Source organism: Schistosoma haematobium, chromosome 2 (assembly GCF_000699445.3).
Source record: "Schistosoma haematobium chromosome 2, whole genome shotgun sequence".
Classification (NCBI taxonomy): domain Eukaryota; kingdom Metazoa; phylum Platyhelminthes; class Trematoda; order Strigeidida; family Schistosomatidae; genus Schistosoma; species Schistosoma haematobium.
In genome coordinates, this window is record NC_067197.1 from 33,226,221 (window position 1) to 33,246,245 (window position 20,025).

The window sequence follows — 20,025 nt, forward strand, 5'->3', positions numbered from 1 at the left end:
TTGGATTGCCTTCTTTGTCCTTGACTGGTCTTTCTGGTTTACCGTATTTTCCTGCTAGTTTCTTCGTTGTACTGTAAAGCTGTTTCATATTTCCTTCTCTTGCAGCTTTTTCCGCCGTCGTTGCTAGTTCTTCCACGTATTTCTGCTTGTCGGCTCTAATGCTCTTCTTCACTTGCTTGTTTGCTTCTATGTATTCAGCTTGTGCTTGGACTTCCTCTGTTCCTGTTCGGCTGTTGTTAATTGCTGTCTTCTTGTTTTTCCTTTCTTTGATCTTTCCCAGTGTTTCTATAGAGATCCATTCCTTAGGATGATGCTTCTTGAGGCCCAGAACCTCCTGACACGTTGAAGTTAATGCTTCCTTGATAACTTTCCAGCTGTCCTCCATAGTAGTGTCTTCTTCCTTCAGTAGATCCTGTAAGGCTTGGAACCTGTTGTTGAGAGCTATCTTGAATTCGTTGAGTCTGTCAGTATCTCGAAGGAAGGCTGTATTGAACCTTTGTAATGCTGTTTGTCCACTTGTCCAGTTCTTCTTTAGCTTCAGTTATAAATTGGTCACAACTAGGTGGTGATCTGAAGCTATGTCAGCTACTCTCCTGATTCTCACATCTTCCATTGTCCTTCAGAACTTTTTATTGATGCAAATATGATCTATCTGGTTCTCTGTGGTGTGGTCCGTTGAGATCTATGTAGCTCTGTGCATACGTTTGTGTGGAAATATTGTGCCTCCTGTGACCGATTTGTTGAATGCACATAGATTTGCAAATCTTCCTCCGTTTTCGTTTCTTTCTCCCAGTCCATGTCGTCCCATAATATCTTCATATCCGGTGTTGTCTATTCCGACTTTGGCGTTTAGATCTCCCATGAAAATGGTGAGGTCGTTTCTTGGGCACTTCTCTGTGATTGACTGCAGCCTCTCATAGAATTGATCTTTAATGTCGTCGTTGCTATCATTGGTGGGTGCATAACATTGGATAATATTCATTGTGATCCCCTCCTTCTTTGTTTTGAATGATGCTTTGATGATTCTGGATCCGTGAGACTCCCATCATACAAGTGCATTTCGTGCTACTTTGGATAGCATTAGAGCGACTACCTGAGTGTGTGGAGCATTTTCCTCTTCGTGACCGGAGTATAGCAGCATCCCTCTCGTATTTCACCTTTGTTGTCCAGCTTGGGTCCAATGGGTTTCGCTGATTCTCAGTACTACCAAGTTGTATCTCCTCATTTCCGTTTCTATTTGACTGGTCTTTCCGGTCTCCCACACTAATCGGACGTTTCATGTACCTATAAAAATTGTTGACTTGGTTGTTAGAAGTGGCATCGGCTTCGTGGCATACGAAGGAACTCGGCTTTCACCATGAGGGATCATAGTTCTTCTAAATGAAGACCTTCTAACTCCCAGGGGAGAGTTCAAATGGTTTGAATTATTTTTTCTGGTAATCGTTTTTTAGCGAGTTAGTTTTCTACGGGATGGGCTCGCTAACTCCATGCCCAACTCTCCACCTTAACCCGGGCTTGGGACCGGTAGTAACTCTAGAAGAGCTACAGGCGGAGTTATCATGAAGTGTTTGTCTAGGGTATTTACAATGTTCATCTGTTAAACGACTCATTAAAATTGTCGAAACGAAAACCTGCACCAGGTAAACGTATTTAGAGTTACTAAAGTTAAAGGGATGACATAAGACTGAAAAGTATCTACTCAAAGAAGTTATGACGGTAAATGGCCTATCTATTTATTTGCTGATCGTATTCTGTTGTTTAAAGATGTGTTATCGTTTGAGACATGCTGTCTAATTGACACAGGACAGTTTCTATTCACTTCAGTATCATAAAAATAAACCAGCCTAGGGCAGCTTTGGATATATTTCAATACAATATATCTGCAGAATTTTTATTGACAGTTTTACCTCCATTATAGAACAGATCACAAAGGTTCCAAGTGTCAGTGTCAATGTGAATTCAAGTCAAATACGAAGAGTTCTGTCTATGGTATTTATCTAATACTATCATCATTCCAGCCCAGTTATCTCCGTCAACCCAATTATAATCTAATTGTTGATTACTACTAAACATACTAGTTAATTCATTTATTTAGATTGATATATAGAAGGATATATCTATGCTGGTTCTTTTTATTCAGTTGTTTCCGTTTGTCAACTGTAAAGATAACGAATGTATCAGAAACACACGGATTATCGAAGCATTCCTCGAACAAGGAAGAAAATGATTACTGCGAATGCAATTCATTGTTATTCACCTACCAATGAAGATGATAAAGAACAGTCCTATGAGGACCTGAAATTAATCATAGAGAAGTGTCCAGGAAACAACATGATCATTCTGACGAAAGCCTGTAGTGAATAACCAACACATTTATTGTACAGTTAAATATTTTATGTTGCTTGAACATACCATAATAAAACGATAAAATCTCGTACTGCATACTTGGAATTTGACTTCTTCACAGTGTCTTGTCGAAGTTCTAGACTTATTGGTATAAGATCTTTTCTGTTATTTTAATTTGATATGCCCCAACGCCAAGGCTAAAATTGGTGACAGTGCATACAGATGTCATGAGACGACATGGACTAAGAGAAAGCAATGCAAGTCGTGAGATTCGCAAATCTATGTTCTTGCAGAAAAATGTGTGGTGTTTGAATTAACTAATGATTCTGTTGTACTTGTGTAATACTCGATTTCGAATCCCAAATACAATACATTCGTTCGTGCTTGTATCGTAGTTCTTGATTCAATTGCGTTAATTCTGGGATTCCTAGTTCATACTACAATTCAAATAATTCAAAACATTATATTGGCATCGCGATTGAGCCTGCAATGAAAAAGTTAGATACTCATTCAACTTCTGAGGATTATTTTGAAAGGTTTGAAATCTGGGTTGTGACCAAGGAAGATGCTGAGGATGTTAATATTGTGGCACATTTCCTCACATTCATCGGAAAAGAGGCGTACAGCCTATTAAGAACTCTGGCTATGCCAGAAAAGCCTATCTCGCTTTCTTATACAACTCTCAAGGAACTGCTGCTAGACTATGTTAATCATGCAAATTTTGAATGCGGTAAAAGAGTGAGATCTCGTAAAATGATTTATGAGGATATAAAAAATTCCACTACATTACTACGTCATCCGAACTCAGTGCATACTCAAAATTATGCAGACAATTCATTGTGGAAATGCAATGCATTTCACGAAGATGGGCACAAGTTTGGTCAGTGCTTGTTCTGTGGCATGTTCCAATTTTTTAATTCATGTAAACTTCGTAATTCTAAGTGCTTTAAATGTGGTGATATTGGACACATTCAGTCAGTCTGTAATACTAATGTTCATCTTACTGCAACTAATACTAAGTCTTGTAATTCTGATTCTTTTTTATTTGAACATATATATATTGGTACAGGAGGGCACCAAATATATATGCGCCACACAAAACAACGAGAATTTAGGAAAAAAGTGAGGGAAGTAAAAAAATAAATAAAATTAAAAAAACAATAACGAAGAGGTTGGTGTAAGGTAGTGTACTAATAATAACAGTAATAGTAGGGAAACAGAAGGGTACAATCAGAAGAAATCTTTCAGTGAAGGAAGATACAACCACTTTTTTGAAGAAAGTAAAAGAAGGTTACAGCATGATCGCCACTGGCTCCTATTCTGAGCCATATCTGATGACGTCTCTAGCCACTGTGTTGCACCATCTCTCGGACCCCAACCAGGGAGTCATGAAGGACCAACAGAAGCCAGCTCTTTGTAGCTTTCTTTCATGCCACGACACCATGTCATGCACTGACCACCTCTCCGCTTCTTCCAACCAGTCCCAGAGTCGGCAAATAATGCACGACGTGGAATTCTCTGGGACGACATTCGTAGAACATGTCCAAGCCACCGAAGTCGATGTTTCAAGATGGTGACACCAATTGAATTACCGTCTGTGTGCCTGAACACACGATACCGAACCTCTGCATTACTAACATGGTGTTGTCACTGGATGTCAGCAATCCTTCGGAGACAGCGATGATCGAACACAGAGTCGTCTAACGTCCTCAACTTGGAGAGACCAGGTTTCACAAGCATAGAGCAGAACTGCTCTCACCGACGCGTTGTAGATCCAACCTATTACAGCCAGACCGACATCACGAAGGTGCCAAAGATGGCCCAGATTGTCATAAGCCACTCTGGCTTTCATTATACGTGCATTGATCTCATCACTCAAGCCACCACCAGCACTTATGCAGCTACCTAGTTACACGAACTTCTTGACTACTTCTATCTGCTCACCATCCAGGGTGAGTGCAGGATTGGAATCCTGCCAGTCTTGTAGAAGTACTTTGCACTTCGAAGGTGCAAAGCACATACCATACCTACGGACACTGATTGCCAACTGATTAAGTGCAGATTGCATGGCTTAGGCATTATCACACAGTAAGACAATATCATCCGCATACTCAATGTCGAGGAGTCTTTCTCCAGGCAACAGATCCACACCACCATTACTTACATTCATCAGAGCTGTTTCCAGAATGTCATCGATGGCAAAGTTGAAGAGGAATGGTGAGATTGGGCAACCCTGCTTCACCCCACTGCTCGAATGGAACAATGGAGAGAGGTGGTTGTATGCCCTCACTCTGCCTGAGGTGTTTGTATATAGGGCTTTTAGGATGTTAATAAACTTCTCAGGCACACTCTTCTTCAATAGAAAATCTCAGAGAACTGTCCTATCCAACGAATCGAAGGTATCCCTAATGTCAAGAAACACTACGATTGTTGGCCTCTGATAAGTATGACGGAGCTCTGACATTTGGCGGAGGGTGAAGATATGATCAATACATCCTCGACCAGAACGAAACCCAGTCTACTCCTCGCGAGTCAATCTTTTTCGGGTTTTGAACAACCTATGAAGTATGACGGAAGCCAATAGCTTGGACGCAATCGGAAGTAGACTTATCCCCCGAAAGTTGTTACAGGAACGACGTGAACCCGTTTTAAAGATAGGGACAACTATCGACTCATTTCATGACGTTGGTCCACTCTCTATCCCCCAGACCTTTGTAAACAACGTCGTCAATTCCTTAGTGAAAAAGTCACCACCATCTTTAAAAAGAGCCTGAGGTAAGTCATCTGGGCCAGGTGATTTGTAGCGCTTCAAGAGTTGGAGTTCCTTGTGGACTTCCGCCTCATTTGGTGGACCAGTCGTCACCGGCCATGGAGGGCAGGACAGTCTGTCCGATGTTGCCGGAGCAGCAGGCCAGTTGAACTGCCCTTCGAAAAATTCTGCCCATCGTCCAAGACGTCGATGAATATTAGTGATTGGCATCCCATCATCCCCACAGATTGTTTCGCTCACACCAGACTGCTTGCTGCCAGTGGATCGGATGAGTTGAAGGAGCTTCCGGTAATTACCAGATGCAGCTGCTGCTTCCAGCTCATTAGCACGCTTCGACCACCAGGCTTCTCGGTCCTTACGCAAGCTTTGCCCAATTTCATTACGTAACATCCTTCGTTTATGGTCAAACTCACGGTCACCCGGAGTAGACCGACGGGCTTCAATGAGTCGTAAGGAACCAGAAGAAACCCAGTGCTCATAAGCGGGACGTTTCGCGAACCCACAACTGACTGTACCTGCCATTTTCATGGCGTCATGCAATTGCAACCAATGCTCATCTATACTTTTCAGTGGAATGGTAGCTAGCCTAGAGGCTAGCTCGGTTCGATACTTATTTGCAACAGAAGTTGCAACCAGCTTGCTAACAACAATCCGTTGGTGGCGGTCACTTCGTTGTCCACTGAAAAGTAAGGTAAGATTGGCGCAGACCAAGGCATGGTCAGAGTCCAGATAGGTACTCCAAAAGGAGCGGCAGTCTTGTGCACAACCACGCCAGCGGTAGCTGATCGCGATGCGATCGATCTGAGTTCATGCCTGAGATGCAGAGGATGGACGACAAGTGGCACATCGGCGATGACTGTTGTAGTGTCAGTTATTATATTAAGCCCATATACCTTATTCTAGCTTTCGGACATCCCATTCTATTCATTCTACTTGAGCCATACTTTTGTGGTGGACCAGACAATATATAAAAGCAAAAAATACCAACAAAGTTAATAACAATCAATAGTAATATTAATATATACAAGTTAAATGTTACAAATACAATAATAATTAAGGACGTTACTTAAATTGCCCAAACGTTGCGTGTTCTGATTAAGTCCAGTAATGTAAATCCACAATTATAAATGCTTGATGACTCTGAGTAGGTTGGTGAACTCTCTAGCGATATAGTCCAACGTAGGATGTGATATATTCCGATTATAGTCTATAAATGTAGATAGTATTTGATTTAAACTTCCATTAACTCAATCACAAATGAAGATAGAACGAGGAATGCGTGAGTAGTAATGTATTTGTTAACCAGCACGAATATGTCACGCTATGTAGTAGCTCAACGGAAAGTGTCTTCAAGGTCAATGACTAAAACAACACGTACAGTCATTTAATGATGAATGTACATACAGTGAAAAATTGACAAACAAATACAAATAATATTAAAAACTATTTACAAAATAAGCTTGTTAGAGTTATCTCCACATAGCTCCCCCCAGAGTGTCCGGAGGTAACACTGGTTACAATAACGATAATAAAAATTTTATACGAAAAAAATAATAATATTTACAATAATAACCAATTAACAATGTGGAGATGCGTATGACATGTACGTTAATAATATACAGTGTGTTATTGCGTGAAAATAGCGGTGATATGGCATAGCATGACAAACAAAAGTAATGAGAATACCGTCATTTAAAATCTTGGTTTGCTAACAATGATAATAATGTACAGAACTATTACTGAACCCAAAAAAAATGAACTGCTTATTTTTTTTGTGTGTGTGTACAACAAATGAATAATTAAATAGAGTTTACTCGTTTATCATTGTAACAAATTTTTTTTCTATAAAAAAAAATGTGACAAAACGAATAATTGTGGGGAAAAAAATGGTTAATTATATACACTGTAAAAAAATAAAAAAAATCATAGATTTTGTTGGGAAAAATCGGGTGAGTATAATGGTATAGTACGTCAGTAATTGTTTGTTTAGATTTTTTTTATTCGGCGAAATGTACATAGCGTTTGGGTTTTTTTACAGCTCTGCCTGAGCGCGTTAAGCAAGTAGGTTTGATACTCAGTTTTTCTTCCATGTCCGCTGTAGTGGTGGTTGCTGGACGGGGTTGGTTCAGTGAAATAGTATGTTCTTTGTCGTGTTGTGCTTCGTATAAAGCAGGCTTTATTCTATCGATAGCGATAGTCTCTTTCTTTCCACACTTGTTGATTATGAAGTGTTTGGTCGTTCTTTTAATTACTTGATATGGTCCTTCATAAGGTTGTTTCAATGGCTTTTTAACAGTATCAACTCGAACAAAGACAAACTTGCATGTTTCTAGATTTCTGTTGAGTTGTATTCGATTGTTATGTTCACGAGGCGGTATGGCTTTGATTCGTTGCATGGTTTGCAGCAGTTGGCTAGCAAAACGACTTGGGTCCGTTGATGTTAAAGTGTTTGGGTCCACTAGTTGACCTGGTAATGTAAGGGTTGTACCGTAAACTAGCTCAGCGGCTGTACAACCTATATCTTCCTTTATAGTTGAACGGATACCCAGGAGTACAAGTGGTAATGCGTCACTCCACTTTGTCGTATCATCTTGTGCCATCAGCGAGCTTTTCAATTGGCGGTGAAATCTTTCGACCAAGCCGTTAGCTGCTGGGTGGTAGGCTGTTGTTTTGATGTGGTTCACGCCCAGAAGTCTTGTGAATTCCTGAAACAAGATAGACTGAAACTGGGGACCACGGTCGGTAGTGACGATAGAAGGTACTCCGTAATTTGCTATCCAACGGTCAAGGAATACGCCGGCTACTGTTTCTGCAGAAGTATCAGCAATAGGGCATGCTATGGCCCATCTTGTGAACCTGTCCACCGCAGTGAGAATGTGCGTGAATGAATTAGATGGTGGCAATGGACCAACTATGTCTAAGTGGATATGTTCAAAACGTTTTTCCGGCAGGGGATACTTGCCAACTGGACTGATCGTGTGCTTCTGAATCTTGCTGCGTTGACATTGCAGGCAGCTTCGCGTCCATCGTTTTATATCTGAATTGATTTTTGGCCACACAAAACGCTCAGTAACCAATTTGATTGTGGCTCTGATTCCTGGATGAGAAAGGTCATGCAGTTGACGAAATACTTGTCGGCGACAGGCTAGAGGGACGAAAGGGCGGTTGTTACCCGTTTAAACGTCGCAAATGATAGATGTATTTGAGAAAGGGATGGGTACTGGTTGCTATCTTGGTACTTGTTGAATGCTCGGTTTCGAATTCTAAATACAATACATTCGTTTATGCCTGTGTCTTCTTAATTCAATTACGTTAATCCTGGAATTCCTAGTTCATACGATAATTAGAATATTATAGAAATGTAATCAACATGTTGAATCTGTTTGGCACTTCTGTGCTGAACAGTATAGTCATATGCACTCAAAGCAATACTCCATCGCTGAACCATAGCTGCTGAGGAACGTGCTAAGGATTTTTCGGGATGATAAATAAACTTTAAAGCTTCATGATCAGTAACAATAGTGAATTTCTTTCCGAATAAATATTTATGAAGTCTTTTAACAGCGCAAAACACAACAAATGCTTCTCGCTGAGTCTGTGAATAACCTTGTTCAGTAACAGTAAGTTTGCGTGAAACACAAATAACTGGTCTACCTTCCTGTTCCAAAACTGCACCAATTCCCACAGGTGATGCATCAGTAGTAAGCGCAGAATGTACACTAGGGGAGTAGATTCGAAGAACAGCATCACTTTGAGGAAACTTCAGTAGACTTCGTAAGCATGACTCTTGTTCCTCACTCCATTTGAATGAATTGGATGTCAACATATTTAATAAACAATTTACATGACAGGAAAAATTAGGAATAAAACGGGAATAGTATTGAAGAGCACCCACTAGTGAACGTAATTCCGTAAGTTTTTTTGGAGACGGTGCATTTGTCAGTGGAGCTAGTCGTTTCATATCTGGTCTAAAACCATTACCATCAACTAGGTATCCAAGGCATTCAAAACTAGATACAAAAAATGAACACTTATTTGGATTCACTGTTATATTCTTCTCAATTAAACGACGCAATAAGTCTCTGGTCATGAACTACCTTATTAGAGCCATGAATAATGAGATCATCTTGATAAATTTCAACACCTTCAAGATCACTAACTACTTTATTCATAACTTCCTGAAATATGGCTGGAAAACAACTTAGACCAAATGGAAGGAAATTGTATTTGAACAGACCAAAAGGAATGTTAATTGTCGTCAAAATAGATGAAGATTCATCTAAAGGAATTTGAAGATAAGCATCTTTTAGGTCAACTTCCGAGGACACTTTAGAACCATGAAGTCGATTTAGAATATCTTCAGCCTCTACCGTCGTGCACGTTCGCTTCAACAAACGGGAGTTCAGATATCATAGTAGACCATAATTCTACATACCTCATGCTGAAGACTGAATTGGTTCAATTATGCTTTTCGCACACAAATCGTTTAATGTCTTATGTACTGCTTCTCGAAGACCATAAGGAATTATTCGTCTTTTAAGAACGACTGGATCACCCTGTACTTGAAGTTTTATAGGCTGAATTTTCATACCTCCACTGCACTTAGCACACATAGCTATCACATCTTTAAGTAAAGTATCAGAATTTTCTTTAGAAACTAGGAAGGACAACTCCACCTTAAGCCTTTTCAAATCCTTTAAACCCAGCATTGACAGTCCTGTTTCGCTAACTAAAAATTCACAAGGTATGTATGAAAAATTATCATCTCTTATTAGCAATTCACAGCATCCTCGTATGGGCAGTATGTGTCCAGTAATCCCTAATATTGATACTTCAGCGGGTCGTACCACAACGTTAGGATCTAAAGATTTCAAGTTCTTGAATGAAATGATGGACTCCATACTGCCTGTGTCCAGAATAAAGTCATGAAATGAACCAAGCGATGTATATAATCGCTTCTGAATATGAGCATTACCTTTCGAAATAGTGGACAAAGACAAATGATCACTAGAAACATCCGAATTATTGAAATTTAAATTACAAGATTTAGTACAGCTCGAAGCAAAATGGACAGTAGCTTTGCATACTGACTGAATGTGTCCTACCTTACCACACTTAAAACATTTAGCAGTACGAAATACACATGAATTGCGAGCATGAAACTTTCCACATGATAAACATTTACCAAACTTCATCTCACCTTTGTGATTTGCTTTGTAATTCCTCGTTGAAACACCTTTCATATTTACACGAGAATAGGAATCACTGTTAAATGAACGCAAGTTTGGTTGACCCTGAGATTGTAGTTCATCACGACGACTAAGCAAAGTATTAGAAATCTTCATCGACTGGATATCAAGTTCATTAACTGCTTCGTAGTTAATACATGCAGTTCTAGCATCTTGAAAGGAACAGTTTGGCATTCTTAACAGCTCTCTTTCCAAACTCGGTATCTTAATTCTTGCAATTAATCGATCTCTCAGTTGCCCATGAAGTTGCTCACCGAAATTACACTTGGCAGCTTGTTTCTGTAATTCAAGGATGAATTTCCGAACCTTTTGGTCATGTAAATCACCAACGTAGATGATCTGTGTCGAAATGATTAGAGGCCTACTTGAGTTAGACGTGAATGGTGTGATAAACTAGCTAATGTCGAAGTCACACCTCGTGGTTAGCACGTTACGTGGACTACCCCATTGACGTATCAAGGTATCACAGATGCTTTGAAGACTGTACAACACAGAGGGCGTTATTACATAAATATATTAGTTAAGGTAGATACAAGCGAAAGTAAGACCACTGCTGCATGGGCCAGTCCATGGCATACGATTAACTAATGCGCGTTTTTTGTACATGACCTTGGCAGGGAGCGACGATCTGTTCGACATTCAGTGATCCAACTGCCGGATGATTTGGCTAGGGCTCAGTGACATTTCACTGGCCCTACAATACTCCCCCACCAGGTTCAGCGGCCGTTTGAATCGGTACCAAACATGTTGGGAGCAGTCGCGCGCCGGAGAGTGCCAGACGAATATTATAAATCCTCCAGGTATTGCTTATCTGTAAAACAAATGGAAAGGGGGCGGCAGAAACTGGTCGGGAAACAGCGAGTCATAATATGTTAGTAGAACGTTGCTTAAACGTAAATTGATTAACCATAGAAATAATGAAAAGAACAAAACGTTTTATTGTTCTATCAAGTCGCGCTGAAATATATAGCCTTGACAAGTAATTCAGTTCCTCCGATGACAAACGTTAAGTCTGCCGCAAGAGTAATGATGCTATAGCGATAGTAGGATAAGTGTATTATCAATCGATGTCGATGTTTGTACTGTCATTAGTTTAAAGTTGTAAGTCGGACAGTGTGTGGAGATAACTCTAACAAGCTTATTTTGTAAATAGTTTTTAATATTATTTGTATTTATTTTGTCAATTTTTCACTGTATGTACATTCATCATTAAATGACTGTACATGTTGTTTTAGTCATTGACCTTGAAGACACTTTCCGTTGAGCTACTACATAGCGTGACATATTCGTGCTGGTTAACAAATACATTACTACTCACGCATTCCTCGTTCTATCTTCATTTGTGATTGAGTTAATGGAAGTTTAAATCAAATACTATCTACATTTATAGACTATAATCGGAATATATCACATCCTACGTTGGACTATATCGCTAGAGAGTTCACCAACCTACTCAGAGTCATCAAGCATTTATAATTGTGGATTTACATTACTGGACTTAATCAGAACACGCAACGTTTGGGCAATTTAAGTAACGTCCTTAATTATTATTGTATTTGTAACATTTAACTTGTATATATTAATATTACTATTGATTGTTATTAACTTTGTTGATACCTTTTGCGTTTATATATTGTCTGGTCCACCACAATTATTTGGTGAGCCTCGTGTTTATCCTAACGGTTATTTTGTTTTTCATTTCATACAATTTTCTGGCTTATTTTTTCTCGTAATGTCCTCTCCCACTAAACTCATTGATATGGATTCGCCTCCAGTAACAACTTTTGTCTCATTGTCGAACTCTCCCGAAAATAATTTTAGTCCAGTTAATTTTATCTCAGAATTCAGACTCCCAACTTATGGAGCTAATAACCCCAGAGTCTGGTTTGCTCAAATTGAAGCTTTATTCATGGCTAGAGGCATAAGATCTCAGGCATCAAAGTATGCATACGTAGTCGGCGCACTTCCTATCGAGATTGCCGCTGAAGTTGGTGATTTAATCGATCACGTGCCAGCATCTGAACCATATGATAAGATAAAAGCAGCAGTTATTCAACGCACCACGGTCTCAGATGAGAAAAGGCTACAACAGTTGTTAACATCTTGTGACTTGGGTGATAAAAGACCCTCGCAACTTCTCCGCCACATGAAACAACTCGCCGGTCCATACAAGCTAGACGAAGCCCTCCTAAAGCAAATGTGGTTTCAAAGATTACCACACAGCGTTCGACAAATTCTCAGTGTTTCAGGGAAATCCGTCGCACTTGATGACTTAGCCGACATGGCAGATAAAATGATGGAAGTATACCACGACAATCACTGTGTGAACTCATTGCAACCACCTGGACCAACAGATATTAGCTGTTTAGCCTCCTTTCAAAAGCAGTTAACACAATTAACGAGCCAGCTGGCGTCACTGCAATCGACCATAGCAACCATCCAAGCTAGACAATCGAGATCCCCCTCCAGACGAAGATCTTTTTCTAGACAACGGTCTCGGTCACCGAAGCGAACATTTGATGTTTGTTGGTACCACCAAAAATACGGCACCAAAGCACGGCGTTGTACACGATCGTGCACATTTTCTGCGTCTGACACAGAAAATCAGGGAAACGACCCGGCCAGACAGTGATGGCGGCGCCTGTTTCTGGCCACTACCCGAGCCGTCTATTTCATGTCAGGGATCGAATTTCGGGCTCAGATTTTTCGGTCGATACAGGAGCCGAAATCAGCATTATCCCATTACAGCTCTCTCAACGACGGCACCCTCAGAGTACTAAATTGTCTCTAGTCGCAGCCAATAACACAGTCATTAAAACTTATGGCGAGCAATCACTTATTTTAGATCTCGGTCTCCGGAGACGTTTCACATGGGTTTTCATCGTAGCTGAAATCAAACAACCCATTATCGGGGCCGATTTTCTCGGTGCTTACAACCTACTTGTAGATATGGCAAAAAAGAAACTAATCGACAAAAACACAAGCTTACAGGTCAGTGGCACAACTATCTCCAGTTACGAAATTCATGGAGTCCGTATGTTAAGACCTGAAAACAAAATTTTCACCGATATCCTATCGAATTATGAAAGTATAACCAGAGCTGATTACCAAAACGAATGCTCCACACATCGTGTCCAACACAGTATTACTACTACAGGACCACCCATTCGCGCCAGGGCGAGAAGACTCCCTCCAAACAAGTTGCAGTTCGCTAAGAGAGAATTCGAACATATGATGCAACTTGGGATAATCAGACAATCTAACAGTCCTTGGGCCTCGCCGCTGCATATGGTTCCCAAGAAAGATCAAGACTGGCGCCCATGTGGAGATTATCGCCGATTGAATAACAAGACTATCCCAGACCGGTATCCGATCCCTCACCTGCATGATTTTTCTTTAAATCTACATGGAAAACAGATTTTTCAAAGTTAGATCTAGTCCGAGCATACCATCAAATACCGATGGCACCTGAGGATATCGAGAAAACAGCTGTAATCACACCTTTTGGCTTGTTTGAATTCTTGAGGATGCCTTTCAGACTAAAAAACGCCGCTCAAACCTTCCAGAGATTTATGGACGAAGTAACTAGAGGTCTGGATTTCGTATTTGTCTATATCGACGATGTTTTAATCGCTAGTTCTTCCATTGACGAACATGTTCAACACCTACACACGCTTTTTGAACGTTTCAAAAGTTATGGTGTTGTAATCAACCCTTCGAAGTGTATATTTGGCGCCTCATCTCTGGAATTCCTGGGACACCACATTGATTCCCAAGGAATTAAACCACTTGAAGAGAAAGTCAAAGCCATCTCCAGCTATCCAGAACCAACCTCAGTAAAATCACTACGCCGTTTTCTTGGAACATGTAATTTTTATCGACGATTTCTACCAAATTGTGCCGATGTACTACAGCCATTGACAGATTTACTGAAAAACGATAAATCAGGTACCAAGAAAGAAAAGAACCAAATATTCAAGTTACCTTCCGATGCCAAAGTAGCATTTGAAAAAGCTAAATCCATGATTGCTAATGCTACCATGCTCCAACACCTAAATACTGACCCCACAACACTGTTGATCCTATGCACGGATGCTTCACAAAAAGCCGTAGGGGCAGTATTACAACAGCGGGTGAACAACACGATTACCCCCATTGCCTTTTTCTCCAAGAGATTATCGCCAGCACAAGAACGTTATAGTACTTTTGGACGCGAACTCTTAGCTATGTATTTAGCAGTAAAACATTTCAACTTTTTGCTACAGGGTCGTGATTTCATCATTATGACAGATCATAAACCCCTTTGCCATTCTTTTAGCACATCGTATGACAAACACTCCCCACGAGAAGCAAGACAACTTGATTATATCTCCCAATTTACTACAGACATCAGGTTTATCAAAGGTCACACAAACATTGTTGCAGACGCACTATCTAGGAGGGATATCAATACGATGGTACTCAATCATGACATCAGTCTTGAAACCTTGGCTAAATTACAAGCAGACGATGCAGAATTAGAAGTCTGCAAAGAAAAGTCTAGCTTAGACCTCAAACCTGTACCTATTCCCCTTTCAGACGAATTCATCATGTGCGACACTTCAACAGGCAACAATCGTCCGTTTGTCCCACATGCTTGCCGACGAAAAATATTCCAGCATTTGCATGGTCTTTCACATCCAGGCATCAGAGCAACAACAAAGCTCATTACCGAACGTTTTGTGTGGCCTAAAATCAACTCGGATGTTAAACGTTGGACACGTAACTGTCTCCAGTGCCAACGCAGTAAGACGCAAAAACACACCTACAGTCCAATTGGGAAGTTCCCTATCCCTGACAAACGCTTCCAGCACGTGCATTTAGATTTAGTTGGGCCTCTGCCACCATCAAACTCTTTCACACATATCCTCACCGCAATAGATAGGTTCACAAGATGGGCCATAGCATGCCCCATTAAAGACACATCGGCAGAGACAGTGGCTTCAGTTTTCCTCGACCGCTGGATATCCAACTTTGGCGTACCATCGACAATCACAACAGATCGCGGTCCCCAATTCCAATCCGTTCTATTCAACGAGTTCACTAAACTTCTTGGAGTAAATCATGTTAAAACGACAGCTTATCATCCGGCAGCTAATGGCATGGTTGAAAGATTCCATCGCCAACTAAAAAGCTCTCTGATGGCACAACCGGACCCTTCAAAATGGAGCGATGCTTTACCGCTCGTTCTCCTTGGGATTCGCTCGTCTGTAAAGGAAGACATCGGATGCACGGCCGCTGAACTAGTCTATGGCACGACATTAACGTTACCAGGACAACTGGTCAAGAATGAAACCACAACACCAGGAGACCCTTCTCGTTTTGTAAGCAGATTACTACAAATGATGCAGAGCATCAGAGCAATACCACCTCGAGAATACAACAACCGAGTCCATCTCGATAAACATTTAGAAACGTGCAAGTTTGTTTTTGTTCGAGTAGACGCGGTAAAAACGCCACTAACACCACCATATGAAGGCCCTTATAAAGTAATAAAACGCACTCACAAATATTTCATTATCAACAAAAATGGGAACCATGAGACAATTTCTATAGACCGAATAAAACCAGCTTTCTACGAAGTCCCTCAAGACACAGAAGACAATACTGCGAACAAACAATCACTCCCATCTATTGCTAAGAAACAAGAGGAAGAGGAAAAACTTAGCACTACACCCTCTTGTTTAACACGTTCTGGGAGACTTATAAAAACCAAAGCGTTACGTACATTTTGCCATATAAAAAAACTAAAACAATCAAAGCAAACAATTATCGAGGACCTACACTATCAATCCCATCTAAAAAAAATTTTTTTTTTTAACAGTATATGATTAATCACATTTTCCCACAATTATTCGTTTTGTCACTTTTTCAAAAAAAAAATTTTGTCACAAAAATAAACGGTTCAATTTTGTTTGTGTGTGTGTGGGTCATTAACAGTTTTACACATTATCATTGTTAGCTAAACAAGACATTAAATGACAGTATATTCATTTTTTTTTGTGTTTGTTATTCTGTGACATCACTGTTATTTTTTCACTCGATAACACACGGTATGTCTCACTAATATACATATCATACGCATCTCCACATCTTTGTTGGTTATAACTGTAAATATTATTTTTTTTTTATATACATATCATATTCTCACATTTTTGTTGTTATTATAACCAGTGTTACCTCCGGACACTCTGGGGGGAGCTATGTGGAGATAACTCTAACAAGCTTATTTTGTAAATAGTTTTTAATATTATTTGTATTTATTTTGTCAATTTTTCACTGTATGTACATTCATCATTAAATGACTGTACATGTTGTTTTAGTCATTGACCTTGAAGACACTTTCCGTTGAGCTACTACATAGCGTGACATATTCGTGCTGGTTAACAAATACATTACTACTCACGCATTCCTCGTTCTATCTTCATTTGTGATTGAGTTAATGGAAGTTTAAATCAAATACTATCTACATTTATAGACTATAATCGGAATATATCACATCCTACGTTGGACTATATCGCTAGAGAGTTCACCAACCTACTCAGAGTCATCAAGCATTTATAATTGTGGATTTACATTACTGGACTTAATCAGAACACGCAACGTTTGGGCAATTTAAGTAACGTCCTTAATTATTATTGTATTTGTAACATTTAACTTGTATATATTAATATTACTATTGATTGTTATTAACTTTGTTGATACCTTTTGCGTTTATATATTGTCTGGTCCACCACAATTATTTGGTGAGCCTCGTGTTTATCCTAACGGTTATTTTGTTTTTCATTTCATACAATTTTCTGGCTTATTTTTTTCTCGTAATGTCCTCTCCCACTAAACTCATTGATATGGATTCGCCTCCAGTAACAACTTTTGTCTCATTGTCGAACTCTCCCGAAAATAATTTTAGTCCAGTTAATTTTATCTCAGAATTCAGACTCCCAACTTATGGAGCTAATAACCCCAGAGTCTGGTTTGCTCAAATTGAAGCTTTATTCATGGCTAGAGGCATAAGATCTCAGGCATCAAAGTATGCATACGTAGTCGGCGCACTTCCTATCGAGATTGCCGCTGAAGTTGGTGATTTAATCGATCACGTGCCAGCATCTGAACCATATGATAAGATAAAAGCAGCAGTTATTCAACGCACCACGGTCTCAGATGAGAAAAGGCTACAACAGTTGTTAACATCTTGTGACTTGGGTGATAAAAGACCCTCGCAACTTCTCCGCCACATGAAACAACTCGCCGGTCCATACAAGCTAGACGAAGCCCTCCTAAAGCAAATGTGGTTTCAAAGATTACCACACAGCGTTCGACAAATTCTCAGTGTTTCAGGGAAATCCGTCGCACTTGATGACTTAGCCGACATGGCAGATAAAATGATGGAAGTATACCACGACAATCACTGTGTGAACTCATTGCAACCACCTGGACCAACAGATATTAGCTGTTTAGCCTCCTTTCAAAAGCAGTTAACACAATTAACGAGCCAGCTGGCGTCACTGCAATCGACCATAGCAACCATCCAAGCTAGACAATCGAGATCCCCCTCCAGACGAAGATCTTTTTCTAGACAACGGTCTCGGTCACCGAAGCGAACATTTGATGTTTGTTGGTACCACCAAAAATACGGCACCAAAGCACGGCGTTGTACACGATCGTGCACATTTTCTGCGTCTGACACAGAAAATCAGGGAAACGACCCGGCCAGACAGTGATGGCGGCGCCTGTTTCTGGCCACTACCCGAGCCGTCTATTTCATGTCAGGGATCGAATTTCGGGCTCAGATTTTTCGGTCGATACAGGAGCCGAAATCAGCATTATCCCATTACAGCTCTCTCAACGACGGCACCCTCAGAGTACTAAATTGTCTCTAGTCGCAGCCAATAACACAGTCATTAAAACTTATGGCGAGCAATCACTTATTTTAGATCTCGGTCTCCGGAGACGTTTCACATGGGTTTTCATCGTAGCTGAAATCAAACAACCCATTATCGGGGCCGATTTTCTCGGTGCTTACAACCTACTTGTAGATATGGCAAAAAAGAAACTAATCGACAAAAACACAAGCTTACAGGTCAGTGGCACAACTATCTCCAGTTACGAAATTCATGGAGTCCGTATGTTAAGACCTGAAAACAAAATTTTCACCGATATCCTATCGAATTATGAAAGTATAACCAGAGCTGATTACCAAAACGAATGCTCCACACATCGTGTCCAACACAGTATTACTACTACAGGACCACCCATTCGCGCCAGGGCGAGAAGACTCCCTCCAAACAAGTTGCAGTTCGCTAAGAGAGAATTCGAACATATGATGCAACTTGGGATAATCAGACAATCTAACAGTCCTTGGGCCTCGCCGCTGCATATGGTTCCCAAGAAAGATCAAGACTGGCGCCCATGTGGAGATTATCGCCGATTGAATAACAAGACTATCCCAGACCGGTATCCGATCCCTCACCTGCATGATTTTTCTTTAAATCTACATGGAAAACAGATTTTTTCAAAGTTAGATCTAGTCCGAGCATACCATCAAATACCGATGGCACCTGAGGATATCGAGAAAACAGCTGTAATCACACCTTTTGGCTTGTTTGAATTCTTGAGGATGCCTTTCAGACTAAAAAACGCCGCTCAAACCTTCCAGAGATTTATGGACGAAGTAACTAGAGGTCTGGATTTCGTATTTGTCTATATCGACGATGTTTTAATCGCTAGTTCTTCCATTGACGAACATGTTCAACACCTACACACGCTTTTTGAACGTTTCAAAAGTTATGGTGTTGTAATCAACCCTTCGAAGTGTATATTTGGCGCCTCATCTCTGGAATTCCTGGGACACCACATTGATTCCCAAGGAATTAAACCACTTGAAGAGAAAGTCAAAGCCATCTCCAGCTATCCAGAACCAACCTCAGTAAAATCACTACGCCGTTTTCTTGGAACATGTAATTTTTATCGACGATTTCTACCAAATTGTGCCGATGTACTACAGCCATTGACAGATTTACTGAAAAACGATAAATCAGGTACCAAGAAAGAAAAGAACCAAATATTCAAGTTACCTTCCGATGCCAAAGTAGCATTTGAAAAAGCTAAATCCATGATTGCTAATGCTACCATGCTCCAACACCTAAATACTGACCCCACAACACTGTTGATCCTATGCACGGATGCTTCACAAAAGCCGTAGGGGCAGTATTACAACAGCGGGTGAACAACACGATTACCCCCATTGCCTTTTTCTCCAAGAGATTATCGCCAGCACAAGAACGTTATAGTACTTTTGGACGCGAACTCTTAGCTATGTATTTAGCAGTAAAACATTTCAACTTTTTGCTACAGGGTCGTGATTTCATCATTATGACAGATCATAAACCCCTTTGCCATTCTTTTAGCACATCGTATGACAAACACTCCCCACGAGAAGCAAGACAACTTGATTATATCTCCCAATTTACTACAGACATCAGGTTTATCAAAGGTCACACAAACATTGTCGCAGACGCACTATCTAGGAGGGATATCAATACGATGGTACTCAATCATGACATCAGTCTTGAAACCTTGGCTAAATTACAAGCAGACGATGCAGAATTAGAAGTCTGCAAA

The 20,025-nt window shown here is 40.3% G+C and overlaps 1 protein-coding gene across 1 annotated transcript; it reads left to right on the top strand.

The window, feature by feature from the left end:
• Window positions 1–12,113: 12,113 nt before the first annotated feature.
• TY3BG_1 (Transposon Ty3-G Gag-Pol polyprotein) lies at window positions 12,114–19,330 on the top strand (the record flags this gene model as incomplete). The annotated part of the gene is made up of 2 exons (XM_051208115.1): window positions 12,114–13,356; window positions 18,485–19,330. Coding segments are annotated over exons 1-2 (1,206 nt in total), but the record flags the coding sequence as incomplete, so codon positions are not given.
• Window positions 19,331–20,025: the final 695 nt, after the last annotated feature.